Raw genomic sequence first — 24,319 nt, 5'->3', positions numbered from 1 at the left:
ATTTATATATATATAATAAAAAAAATAAGTTATCTTGAATTGGTATGATTGAATAACTTTATTTTAGTATAACAAATCCTATATATGTTTTCTACATTATTTTCTAAATATAACCTTTTTATTCCGATTACAAAGAATATTTAAAAACGTATATTGTTACATGAAAATTGATACTTATGCTTCTTTTTAGATGCGATGTAGTCAATGTAAACTCGCATCTCAAAACAGAATTGAATATGAAGTCCGCGAATATTTTGCGTCGTGCTGTAACGAAGAAGCATCCATCTCGTAGTCCAAAAGGCAATGCAATTTCCTCAATATTTTGATGAATCGAGGGAACGAGCTGTATACGTAATCTATACGATGAGTTGTAGAGGGACAGTGAAATTGGTGGGATTGGTGGGGACCTCTCGATGGAAACGCATGCGTGAGCGTAAAACTGAACATCTGCCACGTGCGCGGGCGGTGCATAGTGTGTGGATTCGTGCGTGGATGGACTGAAATCACGAGGGGGAAGAGGGATGGAAAGCATGGCCGCATCCGCCATGCGCGGCCGCCGAGGCACGATCAACTAATTTTCTGTCCATTTCCAATTTCGGTATTGGATATCGGAACGTTAATTAAGGAAAAGAACTCGTTAGAGGAGTAAAATAATACGTGTAAAATAAGAGAAGACTTTCGAATTTCATTATATTACATTCGTGAAAAGTTCAGAGGTAAAACGAAACAATCTTCTTTGCAGTAAAATTAATTTTTTTTTATTATTTGGTAAATTCATTACAAATAGTGCGCGAGCTTTTATCTAGTATTAATCTTGAGTATAATTGTCAGGTTTTATATGTGATGAAAGTATTATTTTATGTTATATAATTCTTGTGGTTCATTGCAGAAAAAAAATCTAAACTTTCACAAATTTATTTAACTTATTTATTTTTTTATCCTTTTGAACTACGGAAAATTTTGAAAATTATCAAACTAATTTACTTTGATCGTGAACGCGCGTGAAACACATGAAACCTGAGGCATGGTCAATTCATTTATTTCTTACGCAATCATAATCGCAAATTATGTCGCAATTATAATCACGATGCTTTTGTGACGATAAGCGGATTAATAACGGTATACAGTCTCTTCGACAAATACAGAAGAATAATGTGAGGAGAATACAAACGAGAAAATATACAGTCGGTAGCAAGGAACGTTATACGCAATCGATAGACCGCGTTGTATTAATTTCCGCTTCGATTCGTCAAGGATTGCCGGGGGAGAAAAAAATAATATCCGACTATCTCCACGCATGGCAATAGCCGTGACCAATACCTCCCGAAGTGGATTTGGAATTAGACGCGGGAACCCCACTTCAAACCGAACTCCACTCCGGATCGGATGCTCCGCAATTCTCGAAAACTCCTCGTCATTCCTCTCTTCGAATAACTGCAAAAAATCCGGTCCAACTATAATCTTCTCTTTTTCGTGCCCTACTTAATCTCCCTAGAAAAACTAGACATTTCGAGGATTGTAATGGGGAACGAATGCGTAAGGGATCAAAGGATTTTACAATAAGAAAACTTGCTCGAGAGAAAAGTAATGCCCTAGTTCGCGGGAATTCGTTGTTCAGCGGACAATTTTTGTGAACGTGATTCGATTGCTCGCCACGACCCGAGAGGGAATCAATATTTGGAGCTGTGCGTGTTCCGCCATGTTAGTTCAGCTATGCCAGCCAACGGCGGCCCCCATGGGGGATGTGTCTGCGAGGGCAGCTGGCGAGGCGTGTATGGGGGTTACAGGGATACTCGGAGCCATGACTTGCCACATCCACCCCTGTAACACGAGCACGCACCATTACTCATATCGCGGCTCGTTGCACGCCACGGATTCGGGACGAATTCAGGAGGGCACTTCCAGGAAGCCTCGGGATGAAAATAGGCGGCAACAATAGCCGCGACGTCATGTCTAGCTTCGTGCCAGCATAATACCTAGCGCAAAAGTATAATCGCGCCAGTACAATATGTAATGCAAAGATAGAATCCAATTAATTAAAATATTCTGCAAAAGTGTAGCGCTTTATAAGTAATTTTTATAACGATTCAAATATATGGTAATATATTTAAATATCATTGTAATGATATTTGTTTATATAATTGTAACTATTTGTTAATGAAATTTGTTGTTTAACAATGATAAAGCCTACATATGAAATTATTTATAATCTAAAGCATTTTCTTCTAGAAAGGAGATTTTCATCTGCCTTCAAGCATAGGATTCATAATAATTATAGATGAGAGAAAACGTTCGACTTTTGCGACGTACCGTAATGTGTTTTCGTATATGTGTGAAATACATAGATTCGCGAGGGAAACTAACCAAGTAATTAAACTGAATTCCGTCTTCGGTGAAAACCGGCAATTCTGCGAAACGACAATGCTCAAAATTATCTGGCGAATATCTCGATGGCTCAGAATATACAGACATATCTATAATGAAGGTTGACGTTGATGAATATAATTGTAATAACGTATTATGTTTCACAGTAATCGCAAACCGAATATGAATGCCAATCGCAACGTTCGTAATTATATCTACCCGGATTGGTCAAGCTTACTCCAATCCTCCGTCCGAGCACTTTAATTAATCCCTTCGTTAATCTCATATTAATAAAATGGAATACGGAGAGAGAGACACACACAGAGAGAGAGAGAGAGAGAGAGAGAGAGAGAGAGAGAGAGAGAGAACAAGCGAAAGAATCGCTATAGAGCGTCCATTTTAAAGCCGCGTCGACGTGCTCAACAAAAGGGCCAGATTCCTTCTCGACGAGCACGAGCGCTTGCTCCTCCGCTTCTTCGCCACGTCCTTCGTATATCTCAAACGTTTCAATCCTATCGGCGGATTAAAACATTAACATAAAACTCGTATTAGAGTCAAGCTGCACAGAGTGTTGGAGATGACGACAGTCGCCAGTAACGATGAAAAATTAAGTTCGTGGCATCTCCTCCCTTTCCCTCTCTTCCTTTTAGCTTTTCGAAGTTCTCGCCGCCGTACAATAGAGCTTGTCTACAGTCTGTAGAAGTCGTTACCTGGTTGAGATCGTCTCTACGATTTTGTGAGGTTTTTTGCAAATCATGCTAGTTCTATAAGCGACCGGTGTGCCTCGCGTCTCATCGAAACCTCACCGAATTCGACTTTCGACTTTTGCTACCGGATAATAACATAATATCGTTTCTTTTTTCCATTATTTCTAATCGCAGCGATATTTTTCGAGCGTTTATTTTTTGTTATTCAAATATTGAAAGAAATATTTTGATTAGATTAACAAAAGGATCCAAGGCAATTTTGTGAGATTTAGAATTTCTTATGTTAACAAAAATTCTATTTGGTCTCATCAATCTGTTCGGGATTTTTTTGTTAGTTTAATTAAAACATTGTTTTCAGTGAAAAAATTGTAAATTACTGAGAACATCAAAGTTTACTAAGACTTGTGCATATCTTTTTTAAATAAATATAACAACATTTGTATTACCGGATAAATCATATTAGAACATAAAGTACTCTTGACTAAGCTGGTTAAAACACGAACTTGAGTACGGAAAAGAATGCAAAGTTAAATATTAAATAAACAAGAGACCGCATTGCTAGTACATTGAGGTGAGGTTCTTCTTGTAGAATCTGATGTTGGTTTAGGATAGATATGTATCAGACCGCGTGGGTTAAGGTCAGCCTGTCACCTCAAGTACCATTAGCCCTTTCTAGACACCTTCTCCGTTCTACCTCCAACCTGTCATTAATGAATCAAGATATTTTTTGTTGACGGACTTTCCTGAGAATCTTTCGCAAGCAATAAAAGGTATAGCTATTTTGTATCAATCAGGCATTGGAATGAACCATGTATATAATAGAAGCAATAATAGTACACATAGATACTCATTTTAAAGACCACTTATTCGCAACTTTAATCACGATATTCATTACAATTAATCGTTATTCTTAGGAAATTTATAATAAAGGAAGTATTTGCCAGAAAATAAATCTGCACAAATTACTTCTTGAAATAAATATAATAAGAATGTACATATAGAAGTATAATAAAAAAATATAATGTGAAAATGTAGTGAAAAATATTCTCATTAAATATTCGAAATTTCTCTTAAACTAATTCAGTTAATTAAATAATAAATAAAAAATAATATATTGATTGTACGGCGTATTAATTAGAAAAATTTTTTATGTGAAAATCATTATCTACGTTTTAATAAATTTCTCCACTTGTCTCCAGAAGAGACGAAAGTTCTTTCACATACGAAAAGTATGATAATAGTTAGAGATTGACCGATTTAAAATCTGTTTTGTCATGTGGGTTACTATGTCCCGCGGAAGAATTTGTGCATCACCACAACTTGCAACAAGGAACTTTGGAAGCTAAACCGTTATAAAGCAGCATTTGCGAGTTAGACTAAGAAACAGGTATGGCACAAGATTGCTGTATTAATATACATTAAAATATATATGCATTAAAATATACATAAATTAAATATTGTTATCAAGAATAAGCATTTCTGTAATAATTCATATTTTCAGATCAATGGATTTATTAAATTTACCTATAAATTTATGTTAACGAGATGTCTCTCACTCAAATGTCAGTAAAGATTTATGTTAAAAAAACTATTCACAGAATTCAAGTTTTATCCAAAATAATATCAATTTGTACACTGCAATCTTTTAGCACAGAGCACGTTATTTTGAACGTAAAACCATGATAGCATCTGTCTTTTAGAGCACGTTTCTCGCAAGCAAACGCTCGACTTTGCCCACTTTTGTAAAGTACCTAATAAAACTCGGATTTTATTGGACAAGTGACGCGTGTTACAATAAAATATTCCGTATACGGGTTACTCGCTCGGCGCAGTTTGGACGCTAAGGAGCATATCTGAAGGAAAGGACCGTCGCTTCGTATCTGGTCGGTTAGCAAACGCCTCCAATATGACGGGTTAAGCCGGAAGGAGATAGGTAACGGGAGACGAAGTTTTCGGAAGTCAAAATGAGAAAAATGCACCTTCTAAGCATGACTCGACTACCGCGTGGTTCTCGTGGTGGACGCGTGGCCATCGAAAAGTGCAAGCTAGACACGAAGAGAAAACGTCATACTATGAGGTGGCAACAATGCTCATTGACGGGCACCACCAGATCGAGAATGACTTGTACGTATGAGGTGTTAGCAAGGTTTCTGACCTCGTTTTCAGAATCTTCCTTGCGTATGAGTATGTCTTAATTACCTTGCTCTTTCTGCCTAGCGAATCGAGAGAATTCGGATTTTTATGATTGTTTGCTTTACATTTAATTTCCGCGATCTCAATTCTTTCTATCTTAATTTCTATTCTTAATTTCATTTAATCGCATTTATCAATAAAAATTTAATAATTTTTTGTCATTTAATAAATGATAGCTATAAAAGATTCACTTTCATTGATATAATTAATTATTGATAATGCACATTTCTGCTTTTTTAAGTCTGGGTTTAAAAAATCTACCTGGAAAGATGTAAAATTTTGTTAAATATAAATCTGCAATTTTGTTGTAAACTCAAACTGATTGGTAGATTATAAAAAAAATTGTCCAGCGAAATTAATTTCAGATCTGTATTCAGCAAAATCATTTTTTCGGTAATGTAAGATCTAAATATATATCATGCATGCATTTTTATTTCAAGACACACGTGTCTATTAATTTTAACTGTATCTATTACACTGTTTGACGTAGCTCTTCGTGTTTATTTGCACGATTACCGAACCGTATCATGACGTATTCATGGATCTGCAAACTGTTTACTCGAAAAGAGAGGTGTGACATCGTTTTTGTGAACGTACTCTCGATTACGCGGCATGTCCGTTGTCTGAGCGATGACCAACGTTTTTCAACTGCCATTATTCCCTTAATTACGTTATCTTACCGTGAATTTCGCCACCCGACTCCGTTTTACAATTGCCGGTACAATACACATTTCATTGTTAGTCAAGATTCAGGCTATTCGATGTTCGAAACTGGTAAAACTGAAAGCAATAATGAAAATACTTAAACTGTAAACATGCCAAACGCAAAAAATTTTACTGTGATACTTTATTTATCAAAATACTCTCTTTTATAAATAACATGGAAATTTTATGGAAAAAAATTAAAAATTTGAAACTTTGTGTAAAATCAAAATATTACTATTCCGCGGTCAATGATCATTCATGTATTAATCATTACTCAGGAATGATACTTGAGAGTAATTGCGCGTAATTTTAATTTCCGACGATAAGAATGATAAAAGAATTTTTCGTTTTGCACATTGTTGTATTATAAGTGTTACAGGATAATCGCCGAGTCAGATGTATGCTAAAGGAACAGTAAACGGGTTCAGGCCACTTTCCGACGGCATGATGCTATTGAGCGTACTGTTGAATAATAAACTTATATTACGCGTTTGATGAGGAAATGAAGAGAAAAAGTCAAAAGGAGCTGTATCGGTGTCAGTCGACGTTCCGGAACGAACCTAGAATATTGACGGAATATTGGAAAGCACAACTTCATGCAGCTACTATTATTTATCGGCTGTATAAGGTGTCCTAGACTGCGTTCTTCAGGACAATTCCGCAGGATTGACTGCATATTGTTACGTTACAGTTTTGTCGATGGTCCTATAGTTCATTCGCGGCGGCATACTGGCAGATACAGTGATTTGCACTTATTGGTTAATAAATCAGCTCTATGGTGCTACGTTTGCCATTAGGTGCCGATATTCTTCGACATATTCATGATGAAGTGACGTTGGCATGGTAAATTGAAATAGCGTCACTCTCCTCAATAATCCGGCTCGTTCCACAAAATTGTTCGTAGGAAACGATGCGAAACGTTTAGATCTTGATTGTAGAAAGCAGTGATCGCGAATCGAGTTATACTTAACCCTCAACTACAGTTATGAAAACTTTACCTAACAATAAGTTCTAAAGCGTCCTGTTTGAAGTATACAAGTGAACCTTCGCTTTACACCATTTGGTAGGAGAAGGTTCAAAATTTTTTCAATTATAATTTAAAACTTCCGTATCAATCGAATCATACAAATTATACAACCGTATAAAATTTTCGCTTTGGGTCCAAATAATCCGTTGCTGTACTCGAAGATATGATTGTGGCAATATTTGCGTATGGCATGTTTACAATTGTTATTAATAAGTCATACATTCTCTCCTTAGTTTGAATGATTTTTAAAAATATTTTAATAAATGGACAAATGACCTAAGCAATCGACTTCGCATTAGGTCAACTTCAATAAATTCCTTCAATAAATCAAAATCGAACATATTAATTTATACTTGAATCAAAATAATTAAAATGCTGTACGTAATTAATCGCAGTTGCTCAAAATTTCGCAGAAGCATTGACCAAAGTGTGCGATGTCAGAGGAATAAAAATCCAAATATACATAGTAGTCGTCGTATTATAAAACATCTCAGAAAGTAAATGCATAAAAATTGATGATCAGAAGGATTGTCTTAATCGTTTATCGAAAATCTATAGCTATTGTCAAGCTTAGAGTGCGCATAATAAGTATATTGACTGTATCAGTGACAATTATGAAATTATTCCAATATATGCCGGCAGATCTCGAACTATGTTCGAATGAGAGTGATGACACAAGAATAAGGGGTATCAATGGAGAGGGCATTTGACAGGATTTAGATAGCATCTTAACAGGTGATTTACAAGCTTTATCATCCAGTGGTTTTAACCTAGTGACTGGCTCTTAGAGCGGCTAGTCACTGTGAAAACTAAATAGGTATGTTTATACGAATGTATAAAAACAATGCTAATAATAAGTTTTAACAGCAATAGATCTATCTCTGCTTCCACAAATTGCCTCTGTAATTTGTATTTTTCTTCTTTCTATTTATATTTATTATAAATTTATATATAGCACATTTAAATTATATTTCCTAAATTATTTTTTAATGATATTCAGTGACTAGATATTCAGTGACCGCAGGAAAATTGGAACAAAATTTATGAATAATAGAAAATTAACTCTCTTACATATGATAATTTAGTATAAAGTTTTATGTATGTTTACATTTATCTAGTTCTGAGAAAATTAAAGTTAAAATAAAATAATAAAATTTCTTCAAAAACACAATATTTTTTGCTTACATTTTCTCAATTAATATCAATCAATACAAATAAAACATTTTTCTTCATAATTCATTATGAACATGCATAAATTAAAACATAACTGTATTGCATAATTTTTTTTTTAAAGATAAAAGATCATATAGATCAGTCTTGCAAGATTCATTGCGACCGATGTTACGACAAACGCTATTGGAGCAATTGGCGTTATCCTCAGAGCAAGAGGGAGGGTTGCTAAGTCGGGGGATGACTCGGGGCTATGCCAGGGCAAGATGCACCCCTGACTAAACCCGTAGCAAGGCAACGAGGAGCGGATCAAGCCCGGGTATACGTTCCCGGATCGCAGTGGGGAGCCGGAGAATGGCATTACGGGTAGAGAGACCTTCCCTCTCTTCCCACCTCGCCTCCGCGCCACGTATTGTCTGGCAGCCATATTGGAGTAACAGCCAACCCCGTCGTGATTGGTCCGTTTTTTAACGGAGAGCCCGTGGCTTGGCACAATACTCGACCAGCCCGTGGTTAGGCAATTCCTGGCTACGCGATAGTCTATCAGTCGACTCCATGCTGCGTTCGCTTCGAACTCGTTTGTTGACGGTGCCCGGGTATTATGACTTTCCTCAAGATCGAATCGTATAACGCAAAAGCGATCCACGCCACGGGGCGATAAAGAAAATCCCCTATTCAGTTCGCAATCTAATCTGGTTCAGTCTAGTCCAGTCCCCAGTCCAGTCCGGTCTGTGCGTCGAACTTTCATAATTTTCCAAAAATCTCATGGGAATTCCTTGGCTGCCGACGACAACGATGATGATTTAAGGTCATTTTATGGTGACATTGCATAAAACATGTGTAACGTTCAAAGGCGCTAAAGAATGCGCTGAGGATTAGCTTGCATCTTGGGAGTTTTAAGTGCGGATAAGTTCGCGCAAACATTTTGTTTCCCGTCGAAGTTATCTGCTATGAAAAATCGATTTTCCTGGAAAACAACTCTGTTTCAGCAGATTGACACTGTTATTTACGCTACAGATCCGAAATGTTGTGTATAGTGCGAAAACTTAGGCTTATCCTAGCACCTGTTTATGATCAATACGAAATAGTTTAGTGACTTAAGTACTGCCACTGTGGTCACTCTTGTGAATGGAATTTTGGATTACTTTCTGGGTTCTTTGACATCCTGGATTAAGACCTAGTAGATACAGGTAGGCGTTAAAAAGCGTTTAGCGACTCGGAATATTGCGTAACACAAGCACGTGTAGTTGCTTTAACGATAATTTGTCTTAAGTATGGCGATTTGACAACAAACATGCGACGCTTTGATTAATAAGCTTAAAAAAGAATCCAGTTTATACTTGTACTATTAATTGATTCCTCTTAAGCTCGACAATTTGCCTACAGATATTTTAAAAATGTTCTTCGTCTCAACTTTAACATCGATCAATTTGTTGAACAATTAATATTTTTAGATTGCATACATACTCTGATAATTATGAAGAATCATTACTAACAAATATCCTAAACGCAATTGGTCTGTGATCATCAAAATGGAATTTAAAAAATTTGCAAGTGCAAGTAATTTTTCAGTAAAAAATTTCGTACAAATTCTATAACGGCTTCATCGCTGATTATATTCTGTTATTTGAAACATAGCATTTTATTTAAAAAATTAACAAGAATATGTTATTTGTTAGACGCTATTGTAGGAAATTTAGTTCGATTTGTACGAAAAGATATTTCAAATCTATGCGGAATAATTTAATAATTTTTAGTAAGAAATATATACGTACCAATTTATATGTTAATATTATTGCTGCGTAGTAGTAGCAACTTCTTCCTTCATATGTTTTCCAAAGTTGAATATTAAAGCTATTAATTATCTTCCCGTTAGAGTTTAATCGCGTTAAATTTTTAATGAACTTCCATGTTTAGCTAAAAAGATCAACTAGAAGCTTTTAAAGAGATATGATAAGCACAAGACACATCGAGGACGCGTCTATCCAATCGACCGACCGGTTCGCACACTCGTTTAACGAAACAAGACACGATGAAACGGTCGACAGTTCGACATTGATCAGCGGCAGAATTGATGATCGCAATTACGATTTATCGTTCACGGCAGGTGACGCGCGACGATTCGCGCGCTCCTTCGACTCCAAATGAGACGTCAAGCTCCGTTCTGAAGTTAACTGGCACCAGACCGGATCGTCACCCTTTGTCGAGGGTACGAATGAGATTAACGCGACATGTATACGTATTGTCACCCCCAGGGGTAGGACAATCGTGCCGACGCATTCGGCTTCGAGGATTCCCTTCCGGTGTTCCATCGGATACGCTGTGAACGAATCGGAAAGAGATCGAATAAGAGAGCGTTCTCTTGGTTCTTGGCATAGGATCGACGGCACCGAAAATTCTGTCGAGTAATGCAAGAATTATTATCCAACCGTTGAAGGGAAAGAAAAAGGAAGAGGGGGGGGGGGCGGAAGAAAATGGTCGTTAAGCGTGCGCGCGAAATATGAGAAATGATCTGTCGACGTTCCCGTGGCCATGGAAAAAGCCGAACGCGGGCTTCAAAGAAGCCGTGGAATTGAAAAAGCCGAAGGGCTATGCCATTAGATGTAGCGTGATAGAGCGAATTCCGGACGACAAGCTTGGTCGAAAGAAAATTTATTCCGACAGCAAAATTTCGAGCATCGCAAACTTTCTTATTTAACTCCTTGAAATGACAATCGTCAGTAATCGCAACAACTTGGTGCGATTGGAAACAAATTTTGAACTCTTAATGATTTGATACAATTTTAAAAGAAAAACTAATATATCGTATTTTGTATTTAAATTATTTTATATAAAAAATTTGTTAAACGGTGTATTTCTTAACAGTATTTGATAAACAGAAATTTTATGTTCTTATACAAATTGTTCTCATTAATTTTCTAAAACAATAAAGTCATCAAAGAATAACTTAAATCTAAAAAAATGAAAAATAATGTGTTCTTATTGTTGAAATTTCCTTGCTAAAAAAATGTTCTTATTTAAAGAAAAGAATAAATAAATTTTCCCTTATATTTGTTAACTCAAAAATATTGTAACATTTATTTATAACGTTTTTTATGCATATTTATCTTAGAATTTCTATTTCTTTTTGATTGAAGAATAAAAAAAAATTGTATTTCTATATTTCCAAGCTAATATATATACGATAAATTTTCATTGCGGGAATAAAGACGTAATAGAAATTACATTTTGTAAATACGTATTATAGAAAAGGAGAAGAAATACGTGATAATAAAAGTGACAAAAAATTATGCTTGTACCAATTACGCGTGGCGCACAGTTCGATATGTGTATGTGAAAGTAATTTCACCTCGTAATTCTACGGGGCTTTAAATAGGCTTTACGTCGAACGAGAAGGGGCTATTCTGACTTCCCTCAAATTATAGACGGCCATTATCGCGCGGTCGGCCTCGCATTTGGGCCAGACAATGGCTGCCACCACTCGTTAATGTAATAGGCATCCAAAAGGTGCGATCTCTCCTTTTACTGGGAGGCACCGGCACTCACCGGTAGGAACCGCGCAGGACGAAAATCCTCCTCTTTCACGGTCAACCTGTTCGTCGTTTCGTCAGGCGGACCTGCCCGGGTTCCAGGCAGCTCCCGAAAGAGAAATTATTATTTTATGAGATTATTATCTCTAATAACATCGCTCGACTACGAGGAGAGAAAGGAGTACGCTTTTGTGTTCGAGAAATGTTTCACACGTAGAAATAGCTCGTTCCAACTGCTCGATATTATCGATGTTTTGTCAAAAGTCCAGGTAGAATTCTAGAAGCCCTTTTCCTTAATGCTCTAATGAAATGTGGAACATTCTGGCAAATGTTAATCATACATACGAACTAAATATGAATCAAAGTTGTTAAAAGTCAAATGTAATATAACATTGTTCGACATATGAACAAAGTATCAATCAATTCCATATTTTATATTTTACACAAATATAGCTTTTTTAAATTACGTTTATTATTAAAATATATGAAGTACGATAAATATATATTCAATTATTTCGTATTAAATATTTACTATGCAAATTAAATTAATTTTACTTATAATATCTTATTTTTATTAAACAGTAAATAATTATAATAATATTAAAATATTAAATATTTTTAATCTCTGATTAAATAGATTAATTAAATCATTTTTATTGAAAACTTTCTCTCCTTTATATCTATCTAATCAACGTGCAAAATTATTTTAGAATTTAAAAAAAAAGTAATAGTCTCTCTAACATAGAGCGTTTCTAAAAAAAATGACGATAAATTTTTCCAAGCTTTTATTGTTTGGATATAAAAATGTTATCTGTCTATTCGAGATATATGGAAGTACATTGTTAGTTAATCGTTATGCATTTTGGAAATTTTGAACAATTCGAACAGCTCTGTCCATGTTATCTTTTCATGCGTGCGCAAGGGATGACGCGGTTGCGCGATTGGTTGTAGGGCGGGAACATACGAAGGCTGTTAGAACTAGCAGGTGAATCTCCAATAACATTCCTCTTTGTCTCTCAATTAGTTAAGTTTTTCCACTCTCCGTTCCCCTGAAGAATTTTTCCTGCCGATCGCTATCTGCCAGTTTTCGAGCGCCGCGCTTCGAATCCATTTTTGTCGAGTCATAAGTTTATTCGATGCAGTGAAATGTTGTGAATATTTTTTTTCACAATTCATGTAAGTGTAATAAGAAGCTGAATGATTAATCATAATGCTGTTAATTACATTGATAGTGTGGATGCAAGAAAAGCGAAGATATCAAAGACTAACAATTTTATTATATCAATGATAATGATTTTAATATAATTATACAGAACGATACAGTTTTATAAATAAGTGAAAAAATAGAATCGCGATTATTCCTTTATATTATTCTCTAAATATAATTTGATATATGTAAATAAAATCAGTAATTAATGTGTGTATCATAATTACTAGTTTCTAATTTTAGAGATCACATAGATATAAATCTGATTATATCATAGAAACTAATCGTTTTTTGTTTCTTTCATCCTTGATCTGTGATACATAAAAATATGCAAACGACTTACATCATTTAATTTTTAACAATATAATAATTCAAAAATAGAATACAAATTTACAAAGTATTCTATAATGACTACATTGCTGGATGAAAATTATAGAATGTATACAAAGTAACAGTTGTCGATTTCATGTCAGAACAAAGTTGCATAATAGGACAGATAAGAAACCTGTATAACATTGCAATCAGACAACTAATTAAGTATTCTCGGATGATCTCTGCGTGAACCTTGCGACTACACGCGAACTTGTTTACGCTCGCTTATGTTTCATCGTGCCGCTTCGAAGCATGCATACTTCTCACGATGAATCATATAATATCGGAAACACGTTTTTTTTTCATCAATCGTTCTTTTAATGAAACAATTTAGCTAAGTTTCAATCAAACATTTCGAGCGAATATGTGATTCTTTTTTTACAGGCGAATACATTCTCAGCTCTGGCAATCAAAACGGAAGTGGAAGTAGCATCATCGAAGAGGACGATCCGCTTCTCAACGAAGCATCGTTAGCTTTAGACAATCATCCTTTGGCTGATTTAACTGATGATTCTCTCGGTCTAAACGACACTCTAGGACTTGAGCATGATTTTACTTCAGAATTACTCGGAGGTAGTCTCTTGGAAAGCGCTGGCGTAGAAGGTCTGCTCAGCAACGATACTCTAGGCTTGCCCGACGAATTTAATCTCGAAGAGGCGCTTCAGCTCGTTGGCCTCGATGAAGCTCAACCAGAGGTTTGTGGGATTTCATATCTTTTACTTAGAAGTAACTGCAATTTGACGTTTTGTGAGAAATATGTATAGTATGTTAATATTTTGTTTGTCTTTCAATACCGAGCTAGCCACTTTGCGAAATAAATCGTGAAATTGTATTTACTTTTATTTTATTTTTATAAATATCTTTTGTAATATACTGTTTAATATGCAATTAGTCGAGACATTTTTACTATACAAGCCAAAAATTTGTAGAAAATCAGCACGAATTATTTTGATGTTAATTTCAGCAATAATAGACTTTCTTGTTTCAAACCCTATTTAAATATTATATTACATAATAATGATTTAATATAATGTTTCATTAATATGCCTGACGTTATTTGAATCTCTGTTAATAGAAAGATATTTATAAATATATTGAATGTGTTGGAATACTAAATTTTACATGATTAACGCGTTTCACTCCTCGGTGAAGTTACGATATTGTGATCATTATATAAAGATTGATTATTAGGAAACGAAGTCGGACGTAAAGAAGAAGAAGAAAGAAGATACCGCCGAGGAGTCCGCAAGTGTAGAGGGCGACGCGGCCATTACCGCCTCGAGTAACGCCGAGGTCGTGAAGTCATCTTCTAGGTGCGAGGATCCCGAGACCGGCGACATGATTCACACACCGCAGTTTCATCATCCCCATCATCCACACCACCGCTCCTTCCAGGTACGAACGACCCTGATTTCATTGCCTGTAGGTTAGAACCAAGGCCAGTGCCTCTCATTACTGTGTATACAATGTCACTATGATTGCGACAATATAATGATTTATGTACAAAGTACAGAGGCTTCTCCTATCGAACATACATGTCGTGTAAATGAATCAATGAAAAATTATCTTGAGCTATCCGACGTTCTAATCGAGTGTCATGGATGTTGAATTATCGTCACTTTAATAATAATCTCCGATGTCGCTTAATACGTCTCAATAATCTTTATGTAAACAAATTGCCAGGGTTTTAATTTTATTTTCAATCATTTTGCACTCAGTAGTTGCTTTGATACAATTGCAATATAAAAAATTGTCCTTGATGTTATGATATAACTAGAGTGACTTTTCTACCGTCTTGATATTCTTCATTAAATGCGCTTCATTAAATTGCAGTTTTGAGAGACACTGAAAGAGCTGCGGATGTTGTCGAGAATGACCACGGCAATTTGTGATTTTTCGACATTCCTCATTAATGAGAGGTTCGGAATGGCGCGATGATACCACACGGTATAGCCAGTGATATACGAAGTAGGAAACAAACGTTGGGAAGATAAGAACGGCGCGCAAAGCCGCACGGTTAGAGCAGCGTTTACGGTCCATAAACGGGACACTCTTTATTTACAACGTTGACTGCAAAAACTCTGCTGTGGCTTCATTCCGGCACCCTCTTTCAAGAGGCCCCTATGATTATATATATATCATAATTATATCTTTTATCATGTAATGAGACAATTGAAAATGGATCACTTCTGTAATCTATGATCACTATTCATAGTCACTTCTTATATTCAAGACTATCTTAAGTTCTGTCTTGAGATATCAATCAGAGGATCGCATTAGTGGTCTTAAGACATTAGTGGTCTTAAGACAGTTGTCTGAAATAAGATATATGAATATCGACTATGAATATCGGTCTATGTCTTTTACAAAAAAATTTAATTTTGAAAACTTTAATTCTTACAATTATTATAATTATTATATAATTAAAACGATATAACGGAAACAAAAATAATTTGGAGCAAAAGTCTAGTTCAAGAAAAACATATTTAAGATTTTTTTCACAAAACTCTTGATGATACATACTCTTGATGAATATAATACTTTTAATAGGTATTATATTAAAAATTTTTTTAATATGTTTTTATTGCTGTAATTACGTTTCAAGTACGCATTTACTATAGTATCCCATTTTGCAATTTAAAATTGCGCGTTTAATTTTCATTAAGAGTACCAAATATTTTCATTAAAAATATCAAAATACCTATATTAAGCGATTATATTGCCTGAATCTATGTACCGATTCTTATACAAGTTTCATTAAACAACAATCTAAACACGATAATCATAAATGACTGTTACAACTCGTTTTAATAGGAGTATCGTGCTGTCATTTTGGACAGTAAAGTTGTGCTTATATTTAGTGGCAATCGTTATCGCAGATTTTCGCATTTTTACAGTCGCAAAAGACCAGCTCGTTGACTATAATTATTACTTGTTACTTTGTGCTTGTGTAACTCACTTTATCGCTATATGAAATCTTTCCGGAAGAATTCGTTTATGATTTATTACCAGTGACAATTTGCTCAACGCTATATACTGCAATAGTATACAACAATTTATTTCTTTACAATTTAAAAAATTCTTCAGTCAGTGATAATTAACAACGATAATCATTTTCGAGAAAGGACTCTACTTGCTATAATAAAGTCTTTTATTTTTTAATAATAGCAATATTTTGAATGCCTGTTTCTTAAAAAATTAAAACAATCTTTAAAAAATTACTTTTTACTCCTGAAGCTGAACAAGTAATAAGATCTATTCTTATTTTTAGCACTTCATTTATAAAGGATATCGCATGGCATTTAAGACTCTTTCCTCATTATTGCTTTATAGCATTATAGAATTTTATAGCACGCGCAAAACAAGTTTCAGATTCGAATGGATCATACCCATTAGAGAAAGCTACGCGTGTGAACTTGATACTTCTTGAGCCGTCTGTTTATTCGCGATGTATATTTTATATAAAACATAAATTAAATTTTATCATAGATAGTAGCGGGACAATAATACGAATAGCAATTCAATTATAGCTGTATATATAACGTTGTATTATAATCGTTTTCTTATCTTTTCAATAACCGAGAAACGCGAACTCAGGAAATCATTGCTTGCCAAGAGAAGCAATAAATTGAATTACTTTTGATATTTATGAAAAAAATGCAACTATTTTAATACATTTAAATATTCATATACGTTTATAATAAATTTTATCATATTAATACATTTACACGTATATTAATATAGTATATTATTATATGTATCTCTATCAACATATTTATATGTATTATTTCAATATATTTACTCGAATTCTAAATGTAAAGAAAGAACACGTTAGATCCCTAAAATGCATGAGCGAGTTAATGAAATACGCGTAAAACGTAACTCAAGATGAAGTCACGCCGTGAACTCGAAATCATAGCCAGGAACCCTTCTAGAAAGTTGACGTTTCCCTGGAGTTGAATTCCGACGCTGTTGTCGGGGCACATCATACAATGCGTCCCGTCGAGAAATCACATCGTTGTAGGAGAGGACGATCGTGACAATGACCTACCGGGATAGTCCACGGCGAGTCCATCCAGCGAAACGTGACGCAACGCATACGTGTGATTTCTTCGCGTGCACGTGGAGGAACAAGTCTGAAAAGACCCGCCAATGGGAGAGATGGCACGGGCCCCTACTACTATGAACCGCGGTGGACGCGATCGCGATGTTTGTGATCCTGGACGTCGGCGCTGACATTCGCGGACGACACGCGGCTGGAAGTGAACGCTAATCTCACGGAAAAGTCATCTCTAACGATCACTTGAGGGAAGGCGATCTCGTTGGTGAACATCCGCTCCATAGATGGGCGCGATAAACAGTTCCGGAAGGTTTCTTTATAGTCGAGCGCGATTCTGCTGATAGTGCGACGTTCAAACGGTTCTCGCAGAAGAAGAAGAAGAAGAAAAAGAAGTTAAGATCTTGAGCTAGGAGACCACGCCTTCAAGGATACCAACCAAGTTTCCCGCCCAGACATCACCGGGAAGACACTTTGTATTGTCAATGAAAAACTGGTTGCAAAATGAGAACGTTGGACTTCCGCGACTGCTCCGTTCCGGCCTTGTACGTTTGACGAGCCGGTGGCTCTACCATCACGAGATTGATAATTTGCATAAAGTTTCGTACGTTTAATCTCAAGATCTTGAATCGGTGTTACGTGAACAGTAAATTCTACGATGCGTAATACGTTATCGAGACGGAGATTAAACTACGTGAGATATAAGTGTGCGAGTGATAAAGCTACCTAGTACAATGGCTATCTCTATGAAACGCATCACGCTCATTTGTACGAGGCTTGAAGCGATTTGAACGAGGCCAAGAATCCCTTCTCACGTCACTTCGTGAGACCGCCCACGTTGAATACACAAATCTCCTCGTTGTACCTTTCAAAATGATATTTCGTATATTGCAGAATCGCTAATGGACTGAAATATCCGAATGCAGGAATAACATCTTGAAATAACGCAATACAATGCACTAAGAAAAACCGTACCTGATTAAAATTAATTAAAATTTACGTGCCAACGGAATAAATGTGCAATTCTTGTCACAGGATGGAAGTTTTATAAAAAAAAAAAAAATCGTGAAAAAAGTTGTTACTTTAATAATATTTGATTAATTTAACGTCAGTACCCTTGTGCGTATCTCGTGCCTAATTTATATTTTGAGTGAAAAAGATACACATGAACGACGTGCAGCAACCCCTCGTCAAATCTCATCCGCAGACGAACGAGCACACATATCAAGGAAATACAGAATGTTGGAGTCTGATATTGGACGAAGGTCTTTTGCAGGTAGATTACGTTAATTGCGCAATATTAAGATAATCAAATAAAAATTTATAGTACGATAACACGTACGATAACCCCATCATATATACGTGGAATCGGCGAATAAGGAGGTAAAGATTGGCGCAAGGTCTCGTGAGCAAGGCTTCTTGGATAAAAAAGATGTATCGGAGTTAATAACTAAGAATACTTACCGATGGACTGTGTTCACTGCGATTAATTCTAGAAACGTAACCTGTTTTTCTTACGAGAAAAACTATACTTTTGTATTCATAGATACCAATTCTACTAAACGTAAATTACTCGAAGAGCAAATCACTAGAAATAGATTTAAATATACACAATTGTCTTGCATAAGAATGTTACGTGAAATAATTAAAGGATTAAAATAACTATTTAAAATGGCGTTTATTTTTGCCGAATCTCGATCGCATTTTTGAGGATCGCATTAACTGCATAGCTTTATTCGCGACATGTTAAAAAAACGGTTAAGTTTGACATCTCGCTAAAATTCGCTTCCATAGTAATCATACTCGTACGCGTACAAAACACACACACACACACTCACACTCACGGTCATGCGACCTTGCATCCCGCGCATGTAGAACTGTCATTACACGCAACCGCCGTCGGAGAAGTATTACATACTCCGCGCGCCGCGTCCGCGGGTCTTTCAATACGTAATGAGTACACTAAATTAATGTATTCCTACGGCCGGGACCTTTGCCTACGAAGGAGGATGTATCGTGCGTATTATATGGAAGGCTTACGCAAGAAAACGCGCCGTCGTCGCTTGCGAGCCATATCATTTTTGGAGCTTCTCTCTCACGCGACCGTCATATTAACACTGACCTCAGTCACCTGTAATTGCTACATGTTAGCGTATACACCGAGATACAAACGACGGACACGTAATGCGACCCATTACAGTCGGATGGCACACGTTCCGACGTTATCGTCGGATCCTTTTTTTTTATTTCCTTCGCAAGGAGGAAGCTGCTTCTGCGAGAGCGAGAGCCTCGGGTATGTGATACCGCTTCAGCTTCACGCGAATTTTTTTTGCGTATCACAGGTTCATAGTACATCACATGTATCTTAGAAATTATGAATTATTTGTGTTTGAAGATGTAGGAAATCATGCGATCATATTAACTTCATCGAATATGCTTGTAACATTACGCAAAATACATCAGAAGTTTAATACATCACTAGTATAAAGAAGATGTCCTTGATATATATGTAGATCTTTTAATTGTTATTCTTTATAAATTATGTAGCCATTTTTTATGAAGTTTATTGAGCTTGTGGTTTCGAAGAACGATTGAATATGTACAGATCGTGCATTACATTGGAAAAAGTATTGAAATCATTTGTTTGAGCGAATCATTACATTAAAATAATTTCATTTGTCATATTTTACAATAGTTTATGTTTTAAAAAAATGACAAATTTTGAAATGCTTAAGGATGAGAAAGGATGGCAGAAAAGTTGTTAATCATCTATCTTGTAAACAGCTGGTAAAAGCTTAGGTATTCGGCAGGTACCTGTAGCAGGTTTTCCGTTTGAATCTTGCGATCTCGGAAAATCTTAAAAGACCAAAAGTGACCAAAGTTCTGACAACAGTAAGACCTTTCAGAGGGTCTTTCTTTTGTCACAATTAAGTTTAACCATCCCAAAGAAATTATCTTTTATAGACTACCGACAATAGTGACTTTTTATTCAAAATGTAACCGAGACCAATGTTAATCTGTTATTAAGTTACAAGTTTAAAAAATTTTTATTTCGTTGTAAAATGGATTTTTCGAAAAAAGTGTTAATGGTGTTCGCTGAACAAAACTGAAATTCGGGATTGAATGTGATTAATAAATTTTTTTCGAGATTTCAAAATATCAAAATTATTAAATTTTGTCCATAACTTGAATCTTTATTGCTAAATTATTTAGTAATTTTTTTACGAGAATTTATTTTTCCTTTTCATAATTTTACGAGCGATAATGACGAATAAATTATTCAGAATAATGTAAAAAGCAATAAATAATTGCTATTTTTTATTATTATGTATTATTCGATATATAAAATTTAAAGTTTATTTTTCCACTATTGCAAGATCGACGAAATACATATTTAAATCGCTCAGTACAGTAGAAGGATTAATTATTAAAGAATAATTAGTAATTAAGCATACAAAGCTATAAAGGTAGATGTTCGCCTGCGGGTAACGAGAACTTGGAATGTCTTAGAAGTTCCATGTAAATAATGAGAGAATGAATTCAAATATGTCAAGACGTGATAATAATTACCACTACAACAGGCACCCGCAGGGTCCGACAAACATCAACAGTGTAGGAAGTAACTAACCTGAAATAATTAAAATATCTTTATTACAAAAAGTTTTTAAGGATGGAAATAGTAGATATTCATTTTCATGTAAGAGAGTTGCTGACTATCTCATTCCGTTGCTTGTTTTTGTTGTGTTTGTTCGTTATAAATATTTAATGTAATAAGATAAGTCTATTAACTCTTTGGCCATAATTAGGAAAATATATGTGTACAAAATGTATTACTATTATATGTATATATAAAACGCAGCAGGATTAATCATTTAAGAAGCTATGCATATCTTTTCAACAAATGCGACTATTTAGAATAAATTATCTGGCAATATATTATCAGAGACGATAAAAGGAAATTAAACATTGAGTTTGTTTTTTCATCTCTTTTTCTTGATACATAATTACAATTAAGTAGTAAAGATATGCATATTTAAAAAAATATTCCTTCTGCGAAGACTATACTTATACATGTGATTCTTAAATAAAATATTTCTTAACTTATTTTAAGAAGAAAACATACATCCTAAATTGATCGTTTTTAAAATACAGAGTATTATATTTGAGAAAAAAATATGAATATTTCAAAAATCTGAAAAATGCATAGAAAAATAAATTCTAAGAATTTATTCAAGTTTAATGTGCCATACATATAATACTAGAAATCATTTTCTAGTATGAAATATTTTTACATCCATCAAGGATGTGCATATGATTAATTTAAAAACTGTATTTTGAAAACGAAACAGTTTAGCCCATATTACATGTACATAGGATCTTTTCTTCCTAAAATAAACCAAGGAATATCTTCCGCCAATTTTTTTACTTACCAAAAAATCACCTTGTGAAATTACATATAAATAATATATTCATATATTTATATTTATGTATATTACTTTGTATATTATGTTTACAAACATGTTTGTATAAATATTTAAAAAAATATTCTTTAATATTAAAAAAATAGATGACGCAATATAGATTGATTGTTATATGGATGTTAGATAATTATATGAAGCATAAACAGTCAATCAAGTATCGGCAAATAAATCTGTATTGCCGTCGACTATTGGATAACGCGGTATCGAGCCTGCGGCTCAGTAATCTCGTAATCGGAGAATCAGAGAACTACCAGCTGACCTTTGGCCGTGATTGACGGGGACTTCTTCGCCGTATATCTTTGCACAAGGATTTGCTAGGCCGTGAGCGGCCGGTAGCATGCTATTTGCCGTGGCACTTGAATATTTGCTTAGAACCTCGAGCGCCGGAGGAGGACCCTCCAGGTATCCTTGGACTGCCGAACAATATTTACGTATAACACCGAGTTACGAATCGAAAGGAAAGAAAGCCGGCGGATGGAGGATCGTGGCAGGGAAAGAGGCGAGTACGGGAGATAAAGGAGCAGAGAAAGAAGATCGTGAGAGAGGGCAATCCGATGGAAACAGAGACGGAGACGAGTGGCGGATTGCGAGCCGGAGAGGCCGTAAGACGAAATTAATAAGAGAAACGAAATGTGTGCTATGGAAATGAGAAAGATGATGGGAGAGACGTGCTGGTCGGACATTAGGATGCACTTGTGGTGATAGTCAGAGAACTTGGCGCGAGCGCAAACCCGCCGGCGCGGCGCGGTCGCGGTAACCCACGCCGACATACATTAATCTGATGACTATGAATCCGAATGAATCATAATTAATATCTTTGCCCATTAGTCGTAAGAGTACACTGGCGACCACAGTAATGCGCACGTTTTTCTCGCGTATCTTTAATTAGTACTTGCGTTTTGTTGATGACGCATTACCGAGATCGCCGTTTCCGGCCGCCCGTCGGTGTGTCTCAGCAAAACGGTGTATCACACATAACATCCGGTATTTATCCGAAATTCGTGACATAGTCGACAGTAGAAATCGTCTGTCTATTCACACGCAGAAACATTGTGAAATTTAGCTTCTTCTCTCTCTCTCTGTATTGAGATCAATTTAATTCTTAATATCGGTTCCATCAACGTATCGTTTGATATATTATAAATTTATCACAACAATTATCTTTCTATTTCTTCCTTATATTAAAACAACAATATTAACAAGTTTATCTTATTATTAACGATTCTATTAGAACGTATGCAGATAGTCTCAAGACTTGTTGAATTGTAATTATTTGTTGATTTATTAATTAACTGCAAATGTTGTTTCACTCATACGATAATACGAAATTGCGTTATGGATGTACGTTCGTAAAATCCATGATGCACGTCAATTTCACGTAATATCAAAAGTTTCGCGTGAAAGTTAAGTTTTTAGCGCACTTCTGTCGTTCATAAATTCCTTCATACGCGCACCCCGACAAGGCAATTTTCACCAAGAACCAAGAAACGCGACGGGGCGTCACAGTCCGTTCGCCAGGATTCCAAGCAGCTGCTGGACTTATGCGCTGTGAAATGCATAATGCGCCTCCGCGACTGAGGCTATCTAGGATGTGTGAAACGAATTTCTGGCTTCGTATGATCATTGAGGCCACGTGTGGATGCAACAAAGACAGCAGACAATATCGACATCTGTGAATGTTGAACGCGACGCTTCAACTAATTTCCAGCGATTTCGCTAATTAATCCTTTGCCAGCGACATAGAGTCTTTAAAGGCATTATCGATATTTTGATGATAAATTCTGTTAGATAAATTTGTAAAAAATAAGTGAAATATAATACACCTTCTGGATAAAAACTCAGCAGACAACGTTAAAGCTTTGACAAATAGGATAACTCTCTATTATTGTGTCTGTCGCTATTAGTGTGCCTTTGTATTTAAATAAGCCATAAAGAAAACTGATACAAGTAAATAAGATAAAGTATTTTTGAGTTAAATTATTAATGTATATGATACCAAAGATAATATTCTATTTTTTAACTATAAAGTATAATCAATGTTTGTAAATATATGTTTCGAAAGACACGGGAAGTTTATGAATTCAGTAATATTGCAAGATTTTCACCTTGTTAAGCCTGGTTTTTTTCTGATTAATTTGTGGTTAAACCTAATGTTTCATGCAATAGACATTATCCATGACATCATCATAGATGAAGCTGATTGAATAAAATATCAGGTTAAGTCTAACAAGTTAATCAGATAATGAAAAATCGGGTGTGCTCTGTATTGAAGCTGAGAGCGTTGTGTTATGAGTGTACATTGAAATTGTAAGTATAATTAAAATAATGATTTATGCAACAATTAGCTTACATCTGTTATCTGTTTTAGTAATTATATGTTAAAATGAATCAATACCGCATACAAATTGGGGGCACATTAAATAATGGGATCATTGCTTTTGGAAAAATACTCTAATGGGAACAAAAATATTTGTTTTTTTTTAGATTAAAAAAATATAAGAAAAAG

At 35.3% G+C, this 24,319-nt stretch overlaps 1 protein-coding gene across 2 annotated transcripts in view; it reads left to right on the top strand.

The window, feature by feature from the left end:
• The window catches only part of LOC108694857 (segmentation protein cap'n'collar), a 112,443-nt gene that overhangs the window by 50,083 nt on the left and 38,041 nt on the right, over positions 1 to 24,319 (top strand). For both annotated transcript variants that reach the window (XM_018204541.1, XM_018204542.1), the window contains exons 4-5: positions 13,660 to 13,970; positions 14,467 to 14,670. In XM_018204541.1, coding sequence (XP_018060030.1) covers positions 13,660 to 13,970; positions 14,467 to 14,670 — 515 coding nt within the window. The remainder of the gene's footprint in view (positions 1 to 13,659; positions 13,971 to 14,466; positions 14,671 to 24,319) is intronic.

Source organism: Atta colombica, unplaced genomic scaffold (assembly GCF_001594045.1).
Source record: "Atta colombica isolate Treedump-2 unplaced genomic scaffold, Acol1.0 scaffold125, whole genome shotgun sequence".
In the NCBI taxonomy this organism is placed as follows: Eukaryota; Metazoa; Arthropoda; class Insecta; order Hymenoptera; family Formicidae; genus Atta; species Atta colombica.
Note: the sequence above shows the minus strand (reverse complement) of the source record. Positions and strands in the feature narration are given on the sequence as shown.